Source organism: Lissotriton helveticus, chromosome 4_1, assembly GCF_964261635.1.
Source record: "Lissotriton helveticus chromosome 4_1, aLisHel1.1, whole genome shotgun sequence".
Lineage (NCBI taxonomy): Eukaryota > Metazoa > Chordata > Amphibia > Caudata > Salamandridae > Lissotriton > Lissotriton helveticus.
Genome location: NC_136063.1, coordinates 84,880,701 through 84,899,645, shown reverse-complemented (window position 1 = coordinate 84,899,645; position 18,945 = coordinate 84,880,701). Strand labels below are relative to the sequence as shown.

The 18,945-nt window shown below is 45.1% G+C and overlaps 1 protein-coding gene across 1 annotated transcript in view; it reads right to left on the bottom strand.

The window, feature by feature from the left end:
• Window positions 1-18,945, bottom strand: part of LOC144828379 (E3 ubiquitin-protein ligase TRIM39-like) — a 149,102-nt gene that overhangs the window by 17,540 nt on the left and 112,617 nt on the right. Inside the window, exons 4-5 of the mRNA XM_078686491.1 lie at window positions 4,457-4,479; window positions 3,504-3,553 (exon numbers count right to left, since the gene is read on the bottom strand). Coding sequence (XP_078542617.1) covers window positions 3,504-3,553; window positions 4,457-4,479 — 73 coding nt within the window. The remainder of the gene's footprint in view (window positions 1-3,503; window positions 3,554-4,456; window positions 4,480-18,945) is intronic.

The following is an 18,945-nucleotide window of genomic DNA, read 5'->3' as shown; positions in this document are numbered from 1 at the left end:
TGAAGCTGCAGTTCCAGGTGGGTAGCATTCCCACTCCAGTGGGATATGTTCTCCCGGGTTCCGCGAAAGTCCTTCAAGCAGAAGGTTTCTTCATTTTAAAACAATAAGTTGAAACGTGCAAGGATGATTTGCTTGTTTATTTCCAATTCAAAATCATGTTATTCTCACAAGACTCATTTGAATATATAGAAGAATTCAACTTATTGTTTTAAAATGAAGAAACCTTCTGCTTGAAGGACTTTCGCGGAGCTCGGGGGACATATCCCACTGGAGTGGGAATGCTACCCACCTGAATCATAGTCATACACATCCATTCAGAGAGTGATACCCTGGAGCATCGTAAAACCCATACAACCTTTATCAACGCGTGTAGTGCGCCCAACAAAACCATTTTGAAGCACCAGTTCCGGGAGGTGAAGGGTCCTTGGGTGCGCTTCAGGGTGGCCCGGTGGCAGGAGTGATCTCATCCGGGGTTGAGTGAGTGGAGGGTGCCGGAGTTGTAGTGCAGTCTGGTGGTGTGGCTGTTTCGGGGTCAAGGGGTTCTGGCGCTGGGCGTGGTCCAGACGCAGACGGGCTTGCCTTTGGCGTGCCTTCGGTGCGCCAGCGGCGCGCCCGCTGCGCTTCCTCGCGGCGCCCTCCATATAAGGCGAAGTGGGAGGGAGGAGCTGCTGGGAGGCGGGAGCGGGCGGCAAATGGGCGGCGGGAACGGGTCACAGAAGGTAAAAGGGGCGGGCCGCAGGGGAGCAACGGCGGGAAGCGGGAACGGGAATAGAGCGGTGGGGTACAGGAGAAAGGGGGCGCTGGGGGGGAAAAACAGGAAATACAGTTATGGGCAGAAAAAAAAGCAAAGCAATTAGGCAGCAAAACAGAACAGAGTCAGGGAGAGTACAACAGCGGCAATCTCACGGCAGTGGAAGGCAGCACGGGGGAGTCATGAGCGCACAGGAGGAGCCATGCGGCGCGGGGAGCGACCTGGCCTGTGAGCAGGGACGAGGGTCGCACTCACTGCTGCGCGGCGTCCTCTATATAAAGCCAAGTGGGAGGGAGGATCAGCTGGGAGGCGGGAGCGGGGTGGCGAATGGGCGGTGGGAATGGTCACAGAAGGAAATAGGGGCGGGCCGCAGGGGAGCAGCGGCGGGAAGCGGGGATGGGAATAGAGCGGTGGGGTACAGGAGAAATGGGGCGCTGGGGGAAAAACAGGAAATACAGGTATGGGCAGAAGAAAAACAAAGCAATTAGGCAGCAAAACAGTACAGAGACAGGGAGAGTACACCAGCGGCGAACTCACGGCAGTGGAAGGCAGCACGGGGGAGTCACGAGCTCACAGCAGGAGCCGTGCAGCGTGGGGATCGACCTGGCCTGTGAGCGGGGTCCAATAACATATCCACTTTGTGTAAAATAGCATTCTCCACCATTTGGCTCCTCTCAGGACTTTAAAATGTAATACTTTAATTTCAGCCCACATCTTTGTAGTTAATTCCAACCCTTCATACTTCTCCTATTTATCAATTTCCTTTTGACAGAGATCTGGGCCCCTCGGTGAAGTAAGCAATACTTTTCATTCTCCAGGCCGCTTACTGTCAGGAGCTTCCACTAACGCTGTTAAAATATTTTGACTGACCAAAACCTTCCCGATCTCCAAATTGCTGAATATACTGGCCAAAATTCTGTTGGAGCAGATGAGCAAAAAATTACCCTGAACTGATTCTCGAATTTCCAACAGGCACTTCCACTTTTCTTTGATCAAAAACCCCTTACTGAACCCCGCTCTCTGCCAATTTCACACTATGGGCCCGATTCTCGTCTCGGTCAGAAAGCATTGCGACCGCATTGGTCCAGGAATGCTTTCCTGCAGGGTCGCGGGAGACCGACCGAGTGAGTACGATCCACCCGGATGCTTCCAGATACGATTCTGTCCCATTGACTTCAATGGGAGCCTGTGTTCCGAACATGCACACAGCCTCCCATTGAAGAAAGGGGTGGCTGGGGGAAAGCATGCACCCTGTGGTGGGCACCCCATGGTGCCTGCCACACTGTGCATGGGTGGGTAGGGAGGACCCGTGGGTACCCCTACGGGCCCCATTTGGATGGCCACATGTGAAGGGGGGCCTGCTATGGGACCCAAAAGGCCAATTCTGGCAGCCGGTTTGTCTCGGAACAACCGAGTTGGAACAGCTGTCCAAATCGGTCATCGTACTCGTCCGTTACGGGAAGCGAGTCCATGGAGCTGTACAATTTGGCTCCGGCAGGCTCCGCCTGCCCGAATGCCTTCCGGAACAGATTCGGTCATTGTGAACAGTTTTTTAAGCATCATACTTGGTCGTTCGGAACAGTGTCCAAGTCGATCGGAAACAAGAGCTCCGGGTCGGACTTGGCAAACCCGAATTCGATTCGGAGGCCTTCCGAACGACATTAAATTTGGGCCCTATGTCGGGATCCAAATTAGCCCAGGCATCCCCAGATAATTCTGTCAAGGGTGTAACTGCATTAATGGGGGGAATTGTGTATCTCCTATAGAGATCCTTGTGTTTCCTAAAAAATTGCAAGGATCCAGGCTTTGGTAGCAAACTTTCTCCTATGAGCACCTATTAGCATCCAAAAGCAACATTATGTCGTCAGAATATCATTTTAACTTCTCCATCTGTGCTTGTACGTCTGCGTATTCCAGCTTCCAGGGAATCACCCACTCCTGCATGTCCTAGACATGTTCTGAAGAAGGGAAGCTTGCACTTTTGTGTGTGTTAACTATTGTGAGTAACAGAAGGTTGTACATCTGTATCTCATGGATATGTGCACAGTGAGGGAAGCTAGCATCACTTTTTCAAATGAAGGACCTGTTCTAACAGAAGGAAACTTGCACTTCAATGTTTGTATACCTGATCTGAGTGTGGAAAGCTTGCACTTCTTTCTGAATGTGTTAGACCTGTTCTGAACAACAGACACTTGTACTTCTGCTTCTCCTAAACATGTTCAGATTGAGCAAAGCTTGCACCTAGGCCAAAAAACACGACAGAGCACACCGTATCAGTATGCATTAAATATCACACTTTACTGGACAACCAACCCAGTACTAGGCTGTCCTAGATAGCACACTGCACCAGACTGCATACTGTGCACACACTGCAAAACACACACTTTACTAGAAAGAGCATCAAACACCACACTGCACTAAACACTGCACTGCACTAGAGATTTTACTGCACTACTCTGAAAACTACAGCACACGGAGTAGAGCAGGACTGCTTTTGATTATAAGGTCACACTATGCAGTGCCTCCCAGTGAGAGGACTGTATTGCAGCTTATACAGGCTCTAGGATGAAACACACTTTATTTTCATTGTGTCCATGATCGAGCTCTACCCTAAAGGGACCCCTTGGATTGTTAGTCATTTTCCTGGGTCCTGTTCTGGGCCATGGCCAGAGGTTCAGGACTTAGAAGGGGTCTTATCACAGATCTGTGAGGGGTGGGGGGAATTGGAACCTGTCAGCTCAAGTCCACTTACCTTTATATTTCTTGATCTTTTCTGGACCCTGAAACTTCACCTCCTCCCACCTGAAGGGACACACAAATCATGTTAGTGTTACAGAGTACTCAGAAGCAACAGGATATGAAAAGGAACAGCACAGACACCCTGTTATTGGAAATAAAATACTGAAATCACCACAGAGCCTGCAGGAAACACACACACACACACACATCCCTCCCCCCCCTCCCCCGAATCACACATTACTTTTGGTATTCACAGAGTGCATTTAGGAGAAATAACGTCAGGAATCCTAACTTTACTACTCCTAAATGCCCTTTTTGACTATCGAAATTCGTAAAAATCGGATTTTGTCTCAGATTACTTTTGTGAATCGGGCCCACACACTTTGTGAGATTGCCACCATTATTTCGCCCATCAGAATACAGGTTTTTAAAATGTCTACATGAATTTCATGTTAGAAAATCTCAACCAAAGTCCGATTTGGATAAGATAATTGTATTTTAGCCCAGGTGAAGTCCCCGCATATGGGTTGAAACACATTGGCTGGGTTTGTGTTGAAATTAGAGAACGTTTCAAAATAAAGAAATTTAAAAGTACATATGTTTGGAGACTTGATTCCAGTCAGGGCTGTTTCTGTTGCTTGACCATCAATTTGAAGTGATTGACAGTTCCCTTACATGGATATTTGCACAATTTAAACTGTATACATTGCCCTCCCATATTGTTAGTTTGTTTAAGTAGATTTAGGTTAGCTGGTGGTCAGACCTTTGGAAGCATGTGTAAGGATTTATTACTCTAACCTTTTGAAAGACAGGAGAGTAGCTAGAAGGTGATCTGTATATAATAATTGTATGAGGTGGTATTGCTCTGAGTGCAGAGAGGCTGTATTGAGCTCAGTACTGACATTTCCGAACTGCAGCCAGACTTGCTCCTTACACACTGAGAGGAGGACAAGAAACTAACCTTACCTGTCCAGGCTGGTTCTAACATCCTGCAAAGCAGAAGAACAAGCAGAGGGACATCAGTTTCCACAACAGATTTTACATATCTGGCAGTAGTTTAGGTACAATATAAGTTGTGATGTTCAATTAATTATATCCGATCTCACACCTCAACACATACTTGGGGCATAATTACAAGGGGATTGTGCCATGCGAACTTCACTTTTACTGACGTTCCAGTGGCGCAATGGCCTGCACCATATTTACAAAGTGGCGTTAAGCCACTTATTGTGGCTCAACTTAACACCGCTTTGTAAATATGGTACCCTTTCGCAGAGGTATCTGCATGAAAGAGGCGTGCTATGCGTTCCACCGCAACACCCACTGCTTTTTGACACTGACCCAGATCTGCAAGGATGTGTAAATCTGAGGCCGCATCAAAAATGAATGCCATGCAAAAGCAGATGTAATAATGGCACAATGAGGAGAAATACCGTTTTTTCTCCTCATTTTAGCTTTTTTATGAGCACTGTGTGTCCCTTCCTGCACATAAACAATCATTAAGTTTCAAGTTTAACACACCTTCCGGCACATAAACAAAAATTTCTTGCAACACAGGCACCTTTGCACTATGGTGCAAGGGTGTCTGTGTTGGTGCTAGGCAGCTATGTTTAGCCCCAGCACTAGGAATAACACAGGAGTGAGCCATTGCTGTAAATATTGCGCATCCCTGTGTTTTGGAACTGGTGGAGCTCGCTGCTGTAAAATTTGCCACAGCTCAGCACCCCACCATTTCCTTTTAAGTATGCCCCACAGTCTGTGATATTATGAATAGGATCACATGACATACACAGTTTGTGATAATCTAAATGAGCCCACAAGGCAGCAGAGCTTCTCAATTCTGAATGAGGGCAGATGACAGTACAGTCTGATATATTTTAAATGCGTCATATATTAAAGTTTTGAGTTCTAGAGATCAGACGGCATATCTGTAGTATCCTGTAAATGCTATAATCCTGCTATCATCTCTCTCACTGCTCAACCCAGTGTGCATGTGCTGTGTGCTGCATGGAATGTTGGACTGATGATGCGTACTGGAATGTTGGGGTGCCTGTGTGGATGAGGTGTGACAGTTGGAGAATGGGCTACACAGCGTTTACTCTTTCATTATGCACCGATGTCGACCTCCTTGTAGGGACTTGTTTTTGGTAACGGCATACACCGGCACTGCGCTCAGTATGTGCCGCCATGTTGTTTGATGTAGATCTTCACAGCTCTTACAATCTGTGCTGACGTGTGGTATTTCTAGAGAGGTGGGTTTCCATTTTCTTGCTTAACGCAGCACCTAGGTCTATTTTGGCACCGTATTGTTTTTTCATCCAAGTTTTTGTGCATTGTACTCTAAGGGGCCCATTATGATGTCGGGCGGATCACCACCGTCATGGTGGCGGTGGCGATCCTCCCGACATTAATGCCCGCCCGCCACCCATTTCCCCCCGCCATATTACTATGGCGGGGGGACCGCGACGGACGTAAACACCTCCGCACTTTTCCGCCCCCGTCGCTTTGCGGCGGGGGCGGAAAATGTTTATTATGGTGGCGGTGTCCATGAGACAGCGCCAGCCATATTATGATGGGCTTCCTGACAGGCTTTTCCGTGGTGGCAATGCTGCCACGGAAAGTCATGCGTAGACTCCCTGCGGGGGCCCGTTGCGGGCCCCCTGGGAGTCCGGAGGGCCGGGGGGTGCATATGGGGGGTACCTATGGTACCCCCCGCATTTCAAAGTGCAACATGGCAGGCACCGCTCGGTGCCTGTCATGTTGTGCTTTGAAATGCACAACGTGCATTTTTACCATTGCGGCGGGCGGCGCTTTCTGCACTGCCCGCCGCAATGGTAAAAATACAGGATGCGCCCACCAGTGTGGCGGGCGCATCCTAATGCCCAAAGCGGGACCGCCGCTCCTATTGTGGGCAGTCCCGTTTTGTAAGAGGATGGCGGGCGGGCAAAGACCGCCCACCATCCTAATGGGGGCCTAAGAATCCCTCGACATTTAAATTTCTGTATGTTTTTTGAGACACGCACACCTCAATCGGGAAGAGGCATCCTTTTCCTCTTATGAACTCTGGCATTTTGACACAGGATTGCGGAGACAAGCTCACCCTAAACTTTGACAGCAAGCATGGACTTTGGTCTTTCTACTGCAGTCTGGAGTACGCTAACTACAACTTTCTGGGTTCTGATTTACAAAAATCAGTTTAATATTTTGATATGTAGATGTTTAGATGCTCATATACTGCATGGGATTGTTGTATGGTTTCTTTTCCCATGTATGTACATTACACTTTACTCTCCCCTACATGTGAGATGTGAATGGGTACTAGCCCCATTTGCTTACATTACATTTGCCTCTAATGGGTATTTTTCCCATTTACACTTCTTCAAGTTGTGAATGGGTGTCAGTCACATTTACTTTAGCTTCCCACCATCATGTCTGGGGGGTAGGTTATGGGTTCAGTCCTAGTTACTTTAGCTTCCCACCCTTATGTCTGCGGGTAGGACATGGGTTCAGTCCCATTTACAGTATCAAACCACCCTTTTGTCAGGGGTAGGTCAAGGGTGTCAGTCCCATTTACAGTAGCTCACCACCATTTTGTCAGGGGTAGGTCATGGGTGTCAGTCCCATCTACACATTCTTGTGGTACACTACTACCCTTTCACAGGGTGTGTCTTATTGGGTTCCAGTCCCATCTCTGCTAGTGGTTATCCTCACAAGGGTTGTGCTATTGGGTTTTGTTCCCATTTATATTATTCACGTCAATAACTTTTACATGAATATTCCCTTGTTGGGGTATAGTTTATGTTGAGTCTATACTTTGATTTCTCTGTTCATTTTCTTCGGAACCTTCTGCTACTATTGTATTACTTTACCATTATGAAAATTGGGGATGATGAGTAATACTTCTTGTATTTTCTTCTCATCTTCTCTGTTTTCTTGTTTGTGCAATACTCCTCAAGATGTTTTATCTTCTTCTCATCCTTGGAGTCTGGACTACATTAGGTTGTTAGTCTTCCAATGTCCACTGTTTTTCCCTCAATGTAGTCTGTTTCTCTTTCTTACTTGTTTAGGAGACTTTGTGTGTCTGTGTTTAAAGCTTGTGTCTACTTTGTGTCATGCTTTATCGTTCCTCCTTGCATACTGGTCTGGCCAGTCGGTTGTGTTTGGGGGTAGTCATTAGTGCTTTTCCATCAATTTGGTGTTTCATTGTTTATCATCCCTTACTTTTGGTTTCCGTTCTGTTGTTTTTTACTGAAAGGGAGGATGGGTTACATCTATTTGTTTATATCTTATCTATTGCACCCTCTTCGTTTACCCCTACGCATCTTTTCGCGCTTTCCTTTTGTTCTTTCTCATTGCATTTATTCTGCTGCATTTGTGTTCCTCACTTCCATTCCTTGTTATAGTTCTCCTTGTTATACCTTCTTTCAGTCAGCCATGTTTATTGCTTCTGTTATATAAGAAACGGGGATATCTAGTATCCTGTTAATGTTAATATCCTGCTATCATCTCTCTCCCTGCTCAGCCCAGTCTGCATGTGATGTGTGCTGCATGGAATGTTGGAGTGATGATCCGTATTGGAATGTTGGCTGCCTGTGTGGATGAGGTGTGACAGTTGGAGAATGGGCTCAGCAGCAGGCAGGTTGCTCCTGTTGGGGCCGCTTCTCAGGAACATATCTACTTGCAACTTACTTCAATAAATCTGCCTAAATCACACCTTGCCTGTTGGACGTCATTACTACAATATCCTGCTAAAACTCCTGCATCACTAGAAATAATTGGTGATATATCAGAGAAACAGTTATGATCCATACTCACAGTATGCCATGCAAAAATTATTTATACACTCTTATGTGGAATTAAATGTAAATAAACAAGAATTTTGGATAAAGCACAGGATAAGACCCTTAAGACACATGTTTCTGTTGGAAAATGTCTACCCAATCAAGCTGCAAAACTTGAACTGGGTGTAACCAGTGTTCAGGAAAAAGCACTACTGTCTCCTATACCAGGGTATTTTCATTCAAAACAGGCTCTGGGAGAATTGGTTACACTTGACCTGGGACAGACTGCATCATTAAATTATGTTCTTTGTGAAAAATCAGACTTTGCTCTAAATTGTTTCAGTTTAAAGAACAAATTATGAAATGGATGGACCATTATAACTAAGGTTAGGAAATCTTTAAGACCACGAGCACCGGAGCTCAATTACAGTTTGGATAAACAGCACTGAACCTTATTAAAAAGCATGAAACCTGCTGTTGATAGAGCTGTACCAAAGTATGCAACAATATTTCACAATGAGACCTTTCTACAAGAAACTTCTTCTTCATCTGCATACACATGGTTTGTTTTTAAATTTAAATAGTGGAAGGTAGAACGGTGCTAGCACGGTTGACCTAAACTGCACACACTGTAGTAATTATATTCAGATTCTCAACCATTTAAAGAAATGGTACCAGTGCCCACTCTGTTTATTTATGTTTCATTGATAAAAACATTAATTAGAAATGTATCAACTGTGTTAATATCATGATATTTCAGCTTAGAAACAAAATTGAAATGTATTTAGATTTTACACTGTTTTAAGGGTGTTCATTGTTGACCTCCATAGGAGATTTTTAGCAATAAAAATTGATCTATAACCACATTCTGAATGAGGTCACACGACACAGCACACTTTGATATTCTGAATGGGGTCATGTGACACAGCAGAGTGTGAATTTCTGAATGGGATAATTTCACATAGTACAGCTGTTCTTTATACAGTGTTGGGCTGTCAGTATACAAATAGGTTCCTCTGACTTCAATCAGTCTGTATATTGCAATGGGCAGACAGAGAAGAAGGATTTGCCTTTAGTTGAACTTGCCTGCAAATTCGGATGTATGTCATGACAACGCGGGCTTTACACCGCACTACCATTACAACGCATCCATCACAACGCAAGTTGTTACAACGATTTGCGCTGTAGCCGCTGGATTTTGGAATAGTATGATTTACTATTCCAACTCCAGCCTACGTAACAGTAGGGAAGGTGTTGGAATAGTAAATAATACTATTCCTTAGTATATAGCGCCATCCAGCACAAGTCGTTGTAACGACTTGCGTTGTGACGGCTGCGTCGTAATGGTAGCGTGGTGTAAAGCCCGCGTTGTAATGGCTGTCTCCTGAAATTCTGTTGGGTTGTCAGAATACAGGTCCCTGTAAATCAACCCTGCCTGTTGATCATGAACGTTCTCCACTTACATTCACACACTGCTGTGTCTTTTCTACATGGCTCATTTTATTTTTCCCCATGTTAACCTAATTGTGAACATTGTTGGCTGCACTTTCTTTTGCGCACAGTACTACATAAACATGCTTGCTTTGTGTAAAATTATATTTTCACACAGAACCTGCAAAAGTTTATTTGTTCTGTTCTTTTCCTGGAATTTAGTCTGAACACGACAGACAAGGTCAAACAACTACGCCCTTGTTATTTTTTCTGGTCAGACACTAGCACCTAGACATAACTCAAGAATACAGCTGCTGTTTAGGAACACATATGTCTTCTCATATAACTGAGCATCAGAGTTAAAAAAACACATATTGAGCGAGAGTCCTGAGGCAAGATTATCATGTCAGCTTGAGGTTCCATGACGATTTGAACCCGTGTTTTCAACATTGTCGTAAATACATAATTTTGGTATCAGTGAACCGCAAATGATCCATTTAGCATATCCTGGTGTTTTCGCTATGCTACGAGCAAGAGTACTCCTGTTACAAACACATTTCTGATCTACCCATGGCATCCATCTTAGATTATGGCAGCCATTTTGTGTTTCTTGCCCTCACATAGACAATGGACACGCAATGACCTCTGATTACTTCATTTCGATTAAGGACACGTAGGCTTGGCCAGCGATTCACCTCTCTAGTGACACGTACACCTTAGAACACAACACGCCGTGGCTGCATGACTCGACAGAAGCTGCCTCCTCTGCCTGAGGCCAGCCCTGCTATACTGGTTCTCGTGTTCGTTGGCCTGATCATGATTAGGCGGCCAAAGCTGGTAGCCTTGCCCATTTACGACCCACAAACATCTCTTATCCTGTTTTTCTATCTTCTGCGCCTGGCTCTGCTCCTTTCCTTCTGGGCCTTTATTAGGGGGAGGTAACGAAATTTACGATGAGGCGGTCCGGCTCTTGAATGAAAAGCTGACATGGGATTGTGATGGAATAGTGGGAACCCCTCGTTCGTAATGTTTTGGAATTAGATATTGTCGATGATTCCTGTGCAACGCCAAATATTTATTGTTTAGGACACAAAGGTTTGGGAATGTAATAACATGTAAAGAATTTGCCTGAAGCCCAATTTTTAGTATATAAGGAGCAACCCTCTTTGTACAAATCTAACAGGCTCCTAGAATCTGCCCGTGTGTAGTTTCTGTGACATCTGTGTCCCTGCAGTAATAAACCTTTGGTCTTTGACGCCACCATCGAGAAGCCCGTGTTTCTGTTTATTTGTGCACCGAGACAGGTAGAACTCCGGGGTCTTCGGGTGTTATCCCTGACACCTCTGGACGGAACCAAAAAGTCCAGAACTCCAATTGGCGCCCCACGTGGGGCGACGTCATTCGGTACCGGGCCAAAAGCCTGAAGAGTTCGAGAAGCTTCGTGTGAAGATTCCTGAGGGAGGCGCCCCACTTCATCGATCCCGGCATATCGCAAAAGTGGCCCGACGTTCTCTTCCACGAGGGTTCCCGTTCAGGACGGCTGCAGTGGTCCGTTGCCTTGACCGTCGCCCTGTCTTGGACCCGAGGTGCAGTCCTTAGTACGGCGAGACGTAGACGGGTTTCTCCTTGGTGACGTCTTCAGTGCCTCAGTTAAGTATTAAGTGGTTGCTAGTTGGTTACTTCGTAGGGGTTACTCCTGTTTGGATAATCTTTTTTTTGGTTCTTGGTTTGGTTTGGTTTCGTAAGATTATCACTGGTTTGTTCTGGTTACGATAATCTATTGGTTTAGTTTGGGTATCGATACATTCGTTCGCTTTGGTAGGCCTAAGTTCTTGGTTCGAGTGCGCACCTTCTGTTTGTGTTTTGTCTGTTTTGTGTTCCGGATTATAAAATGGTAAGTCGGAAAAACTGTATGTTGTCGTGTTTTGGTTGCAACAGGGATTCCCGGTTGGAGGACTCATGTCTGGTTCCTCCAATTGGAACTCCTCTATATGATCTTTATTGTAAACATGGTGTGGGTCCTATATCTTATAATGAAATATGGGTCCGATATACCAAAAAAGACGGTGTCCTTAGTTGGCCACTGCATGGTAGTTTTGAACCCGAGGTCCTTGATAATCTGGAAGTGAAGTTGTTTAAGAAGAAAGCCCGGCCGGCAATGTTTGATTCTTTCCGTTATTGGCGAAAAGAATCTAAACAGAGAGAGATTAAAAAGCTGAAAAAGGAACAGAAAGGGCAAGAGTTGACTTTAGAACAAGCTGCTAAACAGCTGCAAGTCAACGAGTCTGAAAAGGCAATAGAGGTGGCTACTAGAGAGCGTAATTTAGCGATAGACAAGTGCTATCCTGCCTTGCCATCGAGTACAGCTAAGATAGTAGAGGACCCCGAAAACGATCCTCTCTTATCTTACTTGTTAAGGTCACCCCCACCGTATGCTCAGGGTGCTACGGCTCCACCTTTACCGAATGTTCAATTGCCGGTTGCTGGACAACCTGGTGTCCCTGCTCCTGCCCCTCTGAATCAAGCTCCTGTACCTCCTGTGGGCAATGTGAATGTTCCTTCGGCACCCCCTCTTCCAGGGTTGCCGACTGCTTTACCTATACCTGTTTCGCTTACGCCTGCTGTTTCACAAGCTACTTTACCTGATACTCCTACTGTTCCCGTTCTATCTATTCCAACTGCTACTGTGTTTTCTGCCTCTGCTAGTATTATGACTCCACTTTCTGTTCGTCGGAGAATTACTGATTCTGTCTCTAATATTCTGTCTCCCTTCTATAAAACTTTAATTAAGACGCCTACTTCTGATTCTGTACAGAGACGTAGTCAGCTTCCCAGTACTGAAGAACGGGGAATATTAGATTCCACCGCTCTTAGATGGATTTCAAAGAGCAGAAGATATAGTACTAGAGATGTATTAGATACATTCATGCAATGGAAAGAACCAACACAACGATATGTGTTCGACGAGATGTGCTCCCTTTTGCGTGAGGAATTAGAGGAAGATGACTCTGAACAAAATCTAGAAGAATTAATCAATGTTCAGAAAGAGTTTGCTGCAGGCATGATAGTTGGCCCAGATATAAAAGAAGCGATGGAACTAATTTTAAGCTATAGGAATGATCCATCCCTTTGTTCTCCGAGAGAGTTAGAAAAACGTAGTACGAAGCAGAATCGCCAATATCCAATGAGGGAGGTTCCTCCAATTTGGCGCGAAGCTGTGCAAGCTAATGCGAATCTTGGTATTGCTGCCGCTCCGGCGCAATTCCAGAGAGTGTGGATACACATTCCATGGAAGCGAGCCGAAGTGTTAGCAGTTAAACAGGCATTGCCAGATCCGCGAAAGAATCCCGCCGGATACTATAAAGAGTTAGCGCAAACAGTTGAGGCTTGCGTGATGAATTTGGCGGACATTGACATGTTATTTGGAAATGTAGTTCCGCAACCAATTTGGGCTAAAATTCGTAAAGAGAATCATCCAGTTGCCCTAGGTGGTGATTGGGCAGCTATTATTGCGGCAGATGGTCAGCAAATAGGTGGTTCCAAACCCGAACCTCTAATTGCTGATCTTCCAGGTAGAATAATTGAATTAATGAAGACTCTGATGCCAGCATTGCGCGTTAACTGGGACAAGTTGTCCGCATGCAGGCAGAAGAAAGATGAAAGTGTCTCCGACTTTTTCACAAGGTTCGAAGAGACTTTTGTAGATCACAGTGGTCAGGATATGAGCACAGAAGGAGGACAGAGACTGTTTGTCGATAAATTTGTACACAAGCTGCTGCCAGAGCTTAGTAATAAATTGAAAGATTCCGAAAGTGCGTGGGCTGTCTCTACAACTGCGCAAATACTTGCAACTGCACAGTATTATGAAAATAGGGATAAAGAGGAGAAAGAGAAGTCAGATAAAAAGACGAAAGATTTAAAGACTAAAGTTCTTTTGCAGCAAGCATACCCGCCTCGTATGAATCAGACTAATACACAGCAAGGATCATATCAAAGGACAGATTATATTTCACCGAGGCCACAATATCAATGGAACCAGTGTGCGCACTGTAAGAAAGAGGGTCATTATAAGAATGACTGTCCAATCTTAGCGCAGAATAATGCTGCAGCAGCTCAGAGAGGTCGTGGTGGTTCTATGCAAAATTCTAGAGGTCGAGGACGAGGTGCTATGCCTCCACAAACAAATGATCGCCCTTCTAATCATTTTGATCAGCGGAATGGACAGTCTGCCCAACAAACTAGATCTCAACAGTATCATGTTGAAGACTATTGCGAGGTTGATGAGGGATTTCAGCAAATTGAGTACTAGGACAGCCATGGACAGAGAGAGGGAGTAGTATCAGTTCCAGTGGATCAGAGTGGGCCTTATGTCGCAGTAGCAACATCAGGTGTAGTCGAACCGTTTCTGTTGGATACTGGTGCCGTAAAAAGTTCTATCATTCATGCGAAACTCCCTGGCGCACCTTTGTCCGGCTTAACAAATGTTTCAGTAGGTTTTTCAGGCGCCCCTGTTTACAACCCTGTATCTGGTCCTTTGCCTATCTCTGTTGGGCCGTGTCAATTGAAAGCACCCTTGATTTTGACGACAGGTTGTAATGAAAATCTGCTTGGTTTAGACTTGTTAAAACGCCTGTATGCGACATTGTACTGTTCTCCATCAGGAGTACAGCTTACATTGGGTAAAAGAATCACATCTCCGATGTACTTGTCAATGGATGCGCTCCCACCAGAGCTGCGTTCACTCCCTGATACTCTTTGGGCGACTGGTCCTAACGATGTAGGTCTTTTGGAAATACCACCATATGTAGTCACTCTGAAAGCAAATGTTAAATTTCCACGAATTCCTCAATACAAAATTTCTAGTGAAGGTGAACGTGCACTTTTATTGATTGTGCAAGATTTGATTAAGAAAGACGTGATTGAAGAAACTAGAGGAAATGTCTGTAACAGTCCTGTATTGCCAATTTTAAAACGTACTGATCCTTCAAAGCCTCCAGTTTATAGGTTTGTTATCGATCTTAGAGAAGTTAATAAAATTGTGGTTCCGCAGTTTCCTGTGGTTCCAGACATTACTGCATTGTTAACGTTGATTCCTGCTACAGCCACATGGTTTTCAGTCATCGACTTGAAGAATGCCTTTTTCAGCATTCCGATAGCCGAGGAAAGCAGGGATATTTTCGGCTTTTCTCTAGGAGGTCGAAGCTTCAGGTTTAAACGTGCTCCACAAGGCTATTGTGAGAGTCCGTCCATTTACAGTCAGGCATTAAAAAGTCAGTTAGATTCCCTTGTACTTCCTCCTGGTTCTGCCCTAGTACAGTATGTAGATGATCTTCTAGTGGCTGCCGATGACAAGGAAACTTGCAAAGCAGCTACAATTTCCTTATTGCATCATTTGTCTAATTTGAATCATAAGGTGTCACCTTCGAAAATGCAATACTGCTGCCAAGAAGTGACCTACCTAGGTCATCTCTTGTCAAAGGAGGGAAGGAAGTTAACCCCAGAGAGAATAAAAGCAATTACGCAGATGAATGTTCCCCGCACACAGAAAGAAGTACGTGCCTTTTTAGGTATTACCTCATACTGTAGGCAATGGATCCCAAATTTTTCTCTTTTGGCAAAACCATTGGTAGCTTTGACTGGGAAAAATGTTCCGAGTCCGGTGCCGTGGTCTGCTGAATGTCAGGAGAGTTTTTCTGAGTTACGAAATGCACTGTGTTCAGCTCCTGTATTGGGTACGCCCGATTACAGTAAGCCATTCACGCTCTATGTTCACGAGAGAGAAGGTTGCGCGTTAAGTGTTCTGACACAGAGATTTGGTGATAAACAACGCCCTTGCGCGTATTTTTCATCAACATTAGATCCGGTAGCTAGAGCATTGCCTAGTTGTTTGAGAGCTACAGCGGCAGCTGCAGCTTCCATCCGACAGTCTGCTGGTTTGGTGATGAATAACATGCTAGTTGTCATGGTTCCTCATGCTGTGGATACACTCATGAACCGAACCAAGACGCAGCATCTTACCAGTGCTAGATTATCAGGCTATGAGCTGACACTGTTAGCGAGTCATATTCAGATCAAAAGATGCAATGTATTGAATCCAGCAACATTGTTGCCGACTAATCAGGAGTCGAGTGATTCTGAACCCCATGATTGCTGTTTCAGAACCGAGGAAGAGACAAAAGGACGAATTGATTTAAAAGACACTCCATTGTCAGATCCAGATGGCACGTTGTATGTTGATGGGTCATGTTTTAAATTGGAGAATGGTGATGTGACTGCTGCTTACGCAGTAACGACTTTGAGTACGATTGTGGAGACTGCAAGAGTGAGTCAGAATTCTGCCCAAGCTGCAGAATTAATCGCTCTAACTAGAGCGTGTGTTTTAGCAAAGGGAAAGAGAGTGAATGTGTTCACAGATAGTCAGTACGCGTTTGGCGTGGCCCATAGTTTTGGCCGTTTGTGGAAAGAGAGAGGTTTCATTACGTCCCATGGGACTAAGATTCAACATGGTCAGCTAGTTAACGACTTGTTGGAATCTTTAACCTTGCCGACTGAAGTTGCGATTGTGAAGTGCAGTGCTCATAAAGCAATCACGGATGATGTTGGTCGTGGAAACGCTTTTGCTGATGAGATCGCTAAACAGACAGCTAGAAATATGATGAGTAGAATGTATGTTGCTATGTCTGCGAGATGGATTTCAGAGTCTGGAATGTGTGAGGATACAGTGGAAAGTGTGAAAGAAATTCAGAAAGAAGCGACTGAGGAGGAAAAGCTTGTATGGAAAGAAAGTACGGGTAAATTGGACTCGAGTGGATGTTGGATTGATTTGTCGGAACAACAGCGATGGATGTTGCCTGATGCGTATGTGCTTGCAGTAGTGACGATGGCGCATGGAGCCGCGCACATCAGTTCTAAAGGGATTTGTAAGATGTTGGCTCCAGTCTGGAAGAATGATGGGATTAGTAGGTGTGCAGAGAGAGTAGTGAAAAATTGTATGGTATGCCTGATGCATAATCCTGGCAAGGGAGTCCCCACACCTGCTGGTCATTTCGCTCCTCCTTCCTGCCCCTTTGAAGTGATTCAGTTAGACTTCATTCACATGGATCGGTGCAACAACCTAAAATACGTCCTAGTGGTAGTTTGTGCTTTCTCCAGATGGATCGAAGCATATCCACTAAAGGACAATACTGCCCTGTCAACTGCCAAAATCCTTCTCAAAGAATACTTCCCTAGGTATGGAATGCCACGGATTGTATGGTTAGATAACGGAAGTGAGTTTGTAGGGAAAGTTATGCAGAGTGTGTGTGCCGGTTTAGGGATCAAGCAAAAATTTCACAGTGCAAACCATCCCCAGTCTGCTGGTTTAGTTGAGGGTTACAATGGCACCCTCAAGCTAAAACTCGCTAAAATACAAGCATCCACGGGTTTGCCCTGGCCAGATGCACTACCTTTGGCTCTGTTATCCACAAGAGCGACTGTACATTCTCGGGTAGGGCTTAGCCCTTATGAGATTGTATTCGGTCGTCCTGCCAATATTTGGGGGGTGCCTAGGCCAAAAGAATTCAGACAGCTGGAATATCCAATGTTGATTGATTACCTTTACGACTTGACTGCTAAATTGAGTCTTATTCACCAACAGGTTTTCGATGCATTGCCAAAGCCACCGGAGAGTCCAGGTCATCAGCTGAAACCTGGCGACCACGTTGTAGTACGGAACTTTGCGAGGACGAAGAACCTTCAACCCAGATTTGTCGGCCCTTATCAAGTACTTCTAGCAACGAGAACTGCTATTCGAGTGGCTGGCCGCAAGAACTGGATACATACGACGCACGTCAAACGTGTGCCCCTGCCGCTTCCCTATGATAACTGGGTGAAGAAGGGAATTGGTGCCTCTGAGTGTGACCAAACACCCAGGTTCATTCCTTTCAGCGATGCCGAACTAATCACTGATACATCGAACTCTGGCTCTCCTCCTGAAACTGCTCCTTTGATTTCCGAACATTTGTCCTCTGCATCAGAAGAAAATTTGCCATCTGCGAACTTGAACATTACAACCTCTGCCGAAAATACACTTTTTCCAGATCAAACAGCTCCTGCAAAACTGAGATACAATTTACGATCTCGCAATATGGACAAATAAAGCAGGAAACTGCCTATTTCTTACACATTTGAATTTTGACACTCTGCCTTCAGCCAGGAAGTTTGCTATTGTTTTATTGTTTTAAATTGCCTTGCCGTCTGGGTAGCCGTAGGGTCGTGGCTGTGTGCCTAGTTGAATCTGCGGGGGTCAGACACAAGGTCGATCTTTCTGTTAGTTCTGGGAACTCCCAGGGCTGATAGAGGCATTTTCATCTACGTACACATCATCAGTGGTCGCGAGCGGATTGTAGAAGATGGAGCTTCCTGAGCTGCAACGAGAAAATGTAATTTATGTTCGCAGAAATAGACTTTACAGAATTCTTCACAGCAAATGTTTTCTAATGCAATGTGCCATTACATTTTTGATTGTTTTGATAACGTTGGTGGGTGGAATCGTCTTTGGTGTGAATTTAATTTTTATGCCAGTAACAACAGTACCTCCCCTTGATCCTGCTACTTCTACTATTTCGTCTATGCATTCTTTTCCTGAACATGAGCAAGCTCGACGCTCAGAATTCATTAATAACACATTTGTACAGCTCTTGCATCAACACCAACTGGTAGTTAACACTACAGACTGCTGGGTGTGTGGCTTGATACCCCACACTATGGATAAAGGCATTCCCTACCTGGTTTTGCCTTTTAGCTATAATGGATCATTTCAGGCCTTTCAGACCATTTTTGCCTATGCCCTCGAGACCTATCCTCCGCGTCCACCACGTTCCACTAAATATAACTCTGCCAACAAAGCTTTAGTCCAGGGAATTATTGACATGATCAAGGACGTCAATAATACTCCATCTTACCCTAGAGAGGAATTACGAGTATATTTGAGTTGGAACTCTTCAGAGTATCGCCTTAGTTTGGGAGAAAGCAAACGTAAAAGCTCAACTCCAATATGGGTCGTACCTCACCGGGGTCAGGTCTGTTTGCAAGGAAATGGGAGAAATCCGAGAGCTCAGCTAGGGAGGAGTGAGTGCGTTGAGACTTACGTGTTTCCGTCCAACTCTTCCCCTGCCTTTCTTACTGCTAGAAGCACCTACTTCATCTGTCAAGACAGAGCGTATACATGGTTGCCTGCTGACTTTTCAGGTTCATGTTATATTG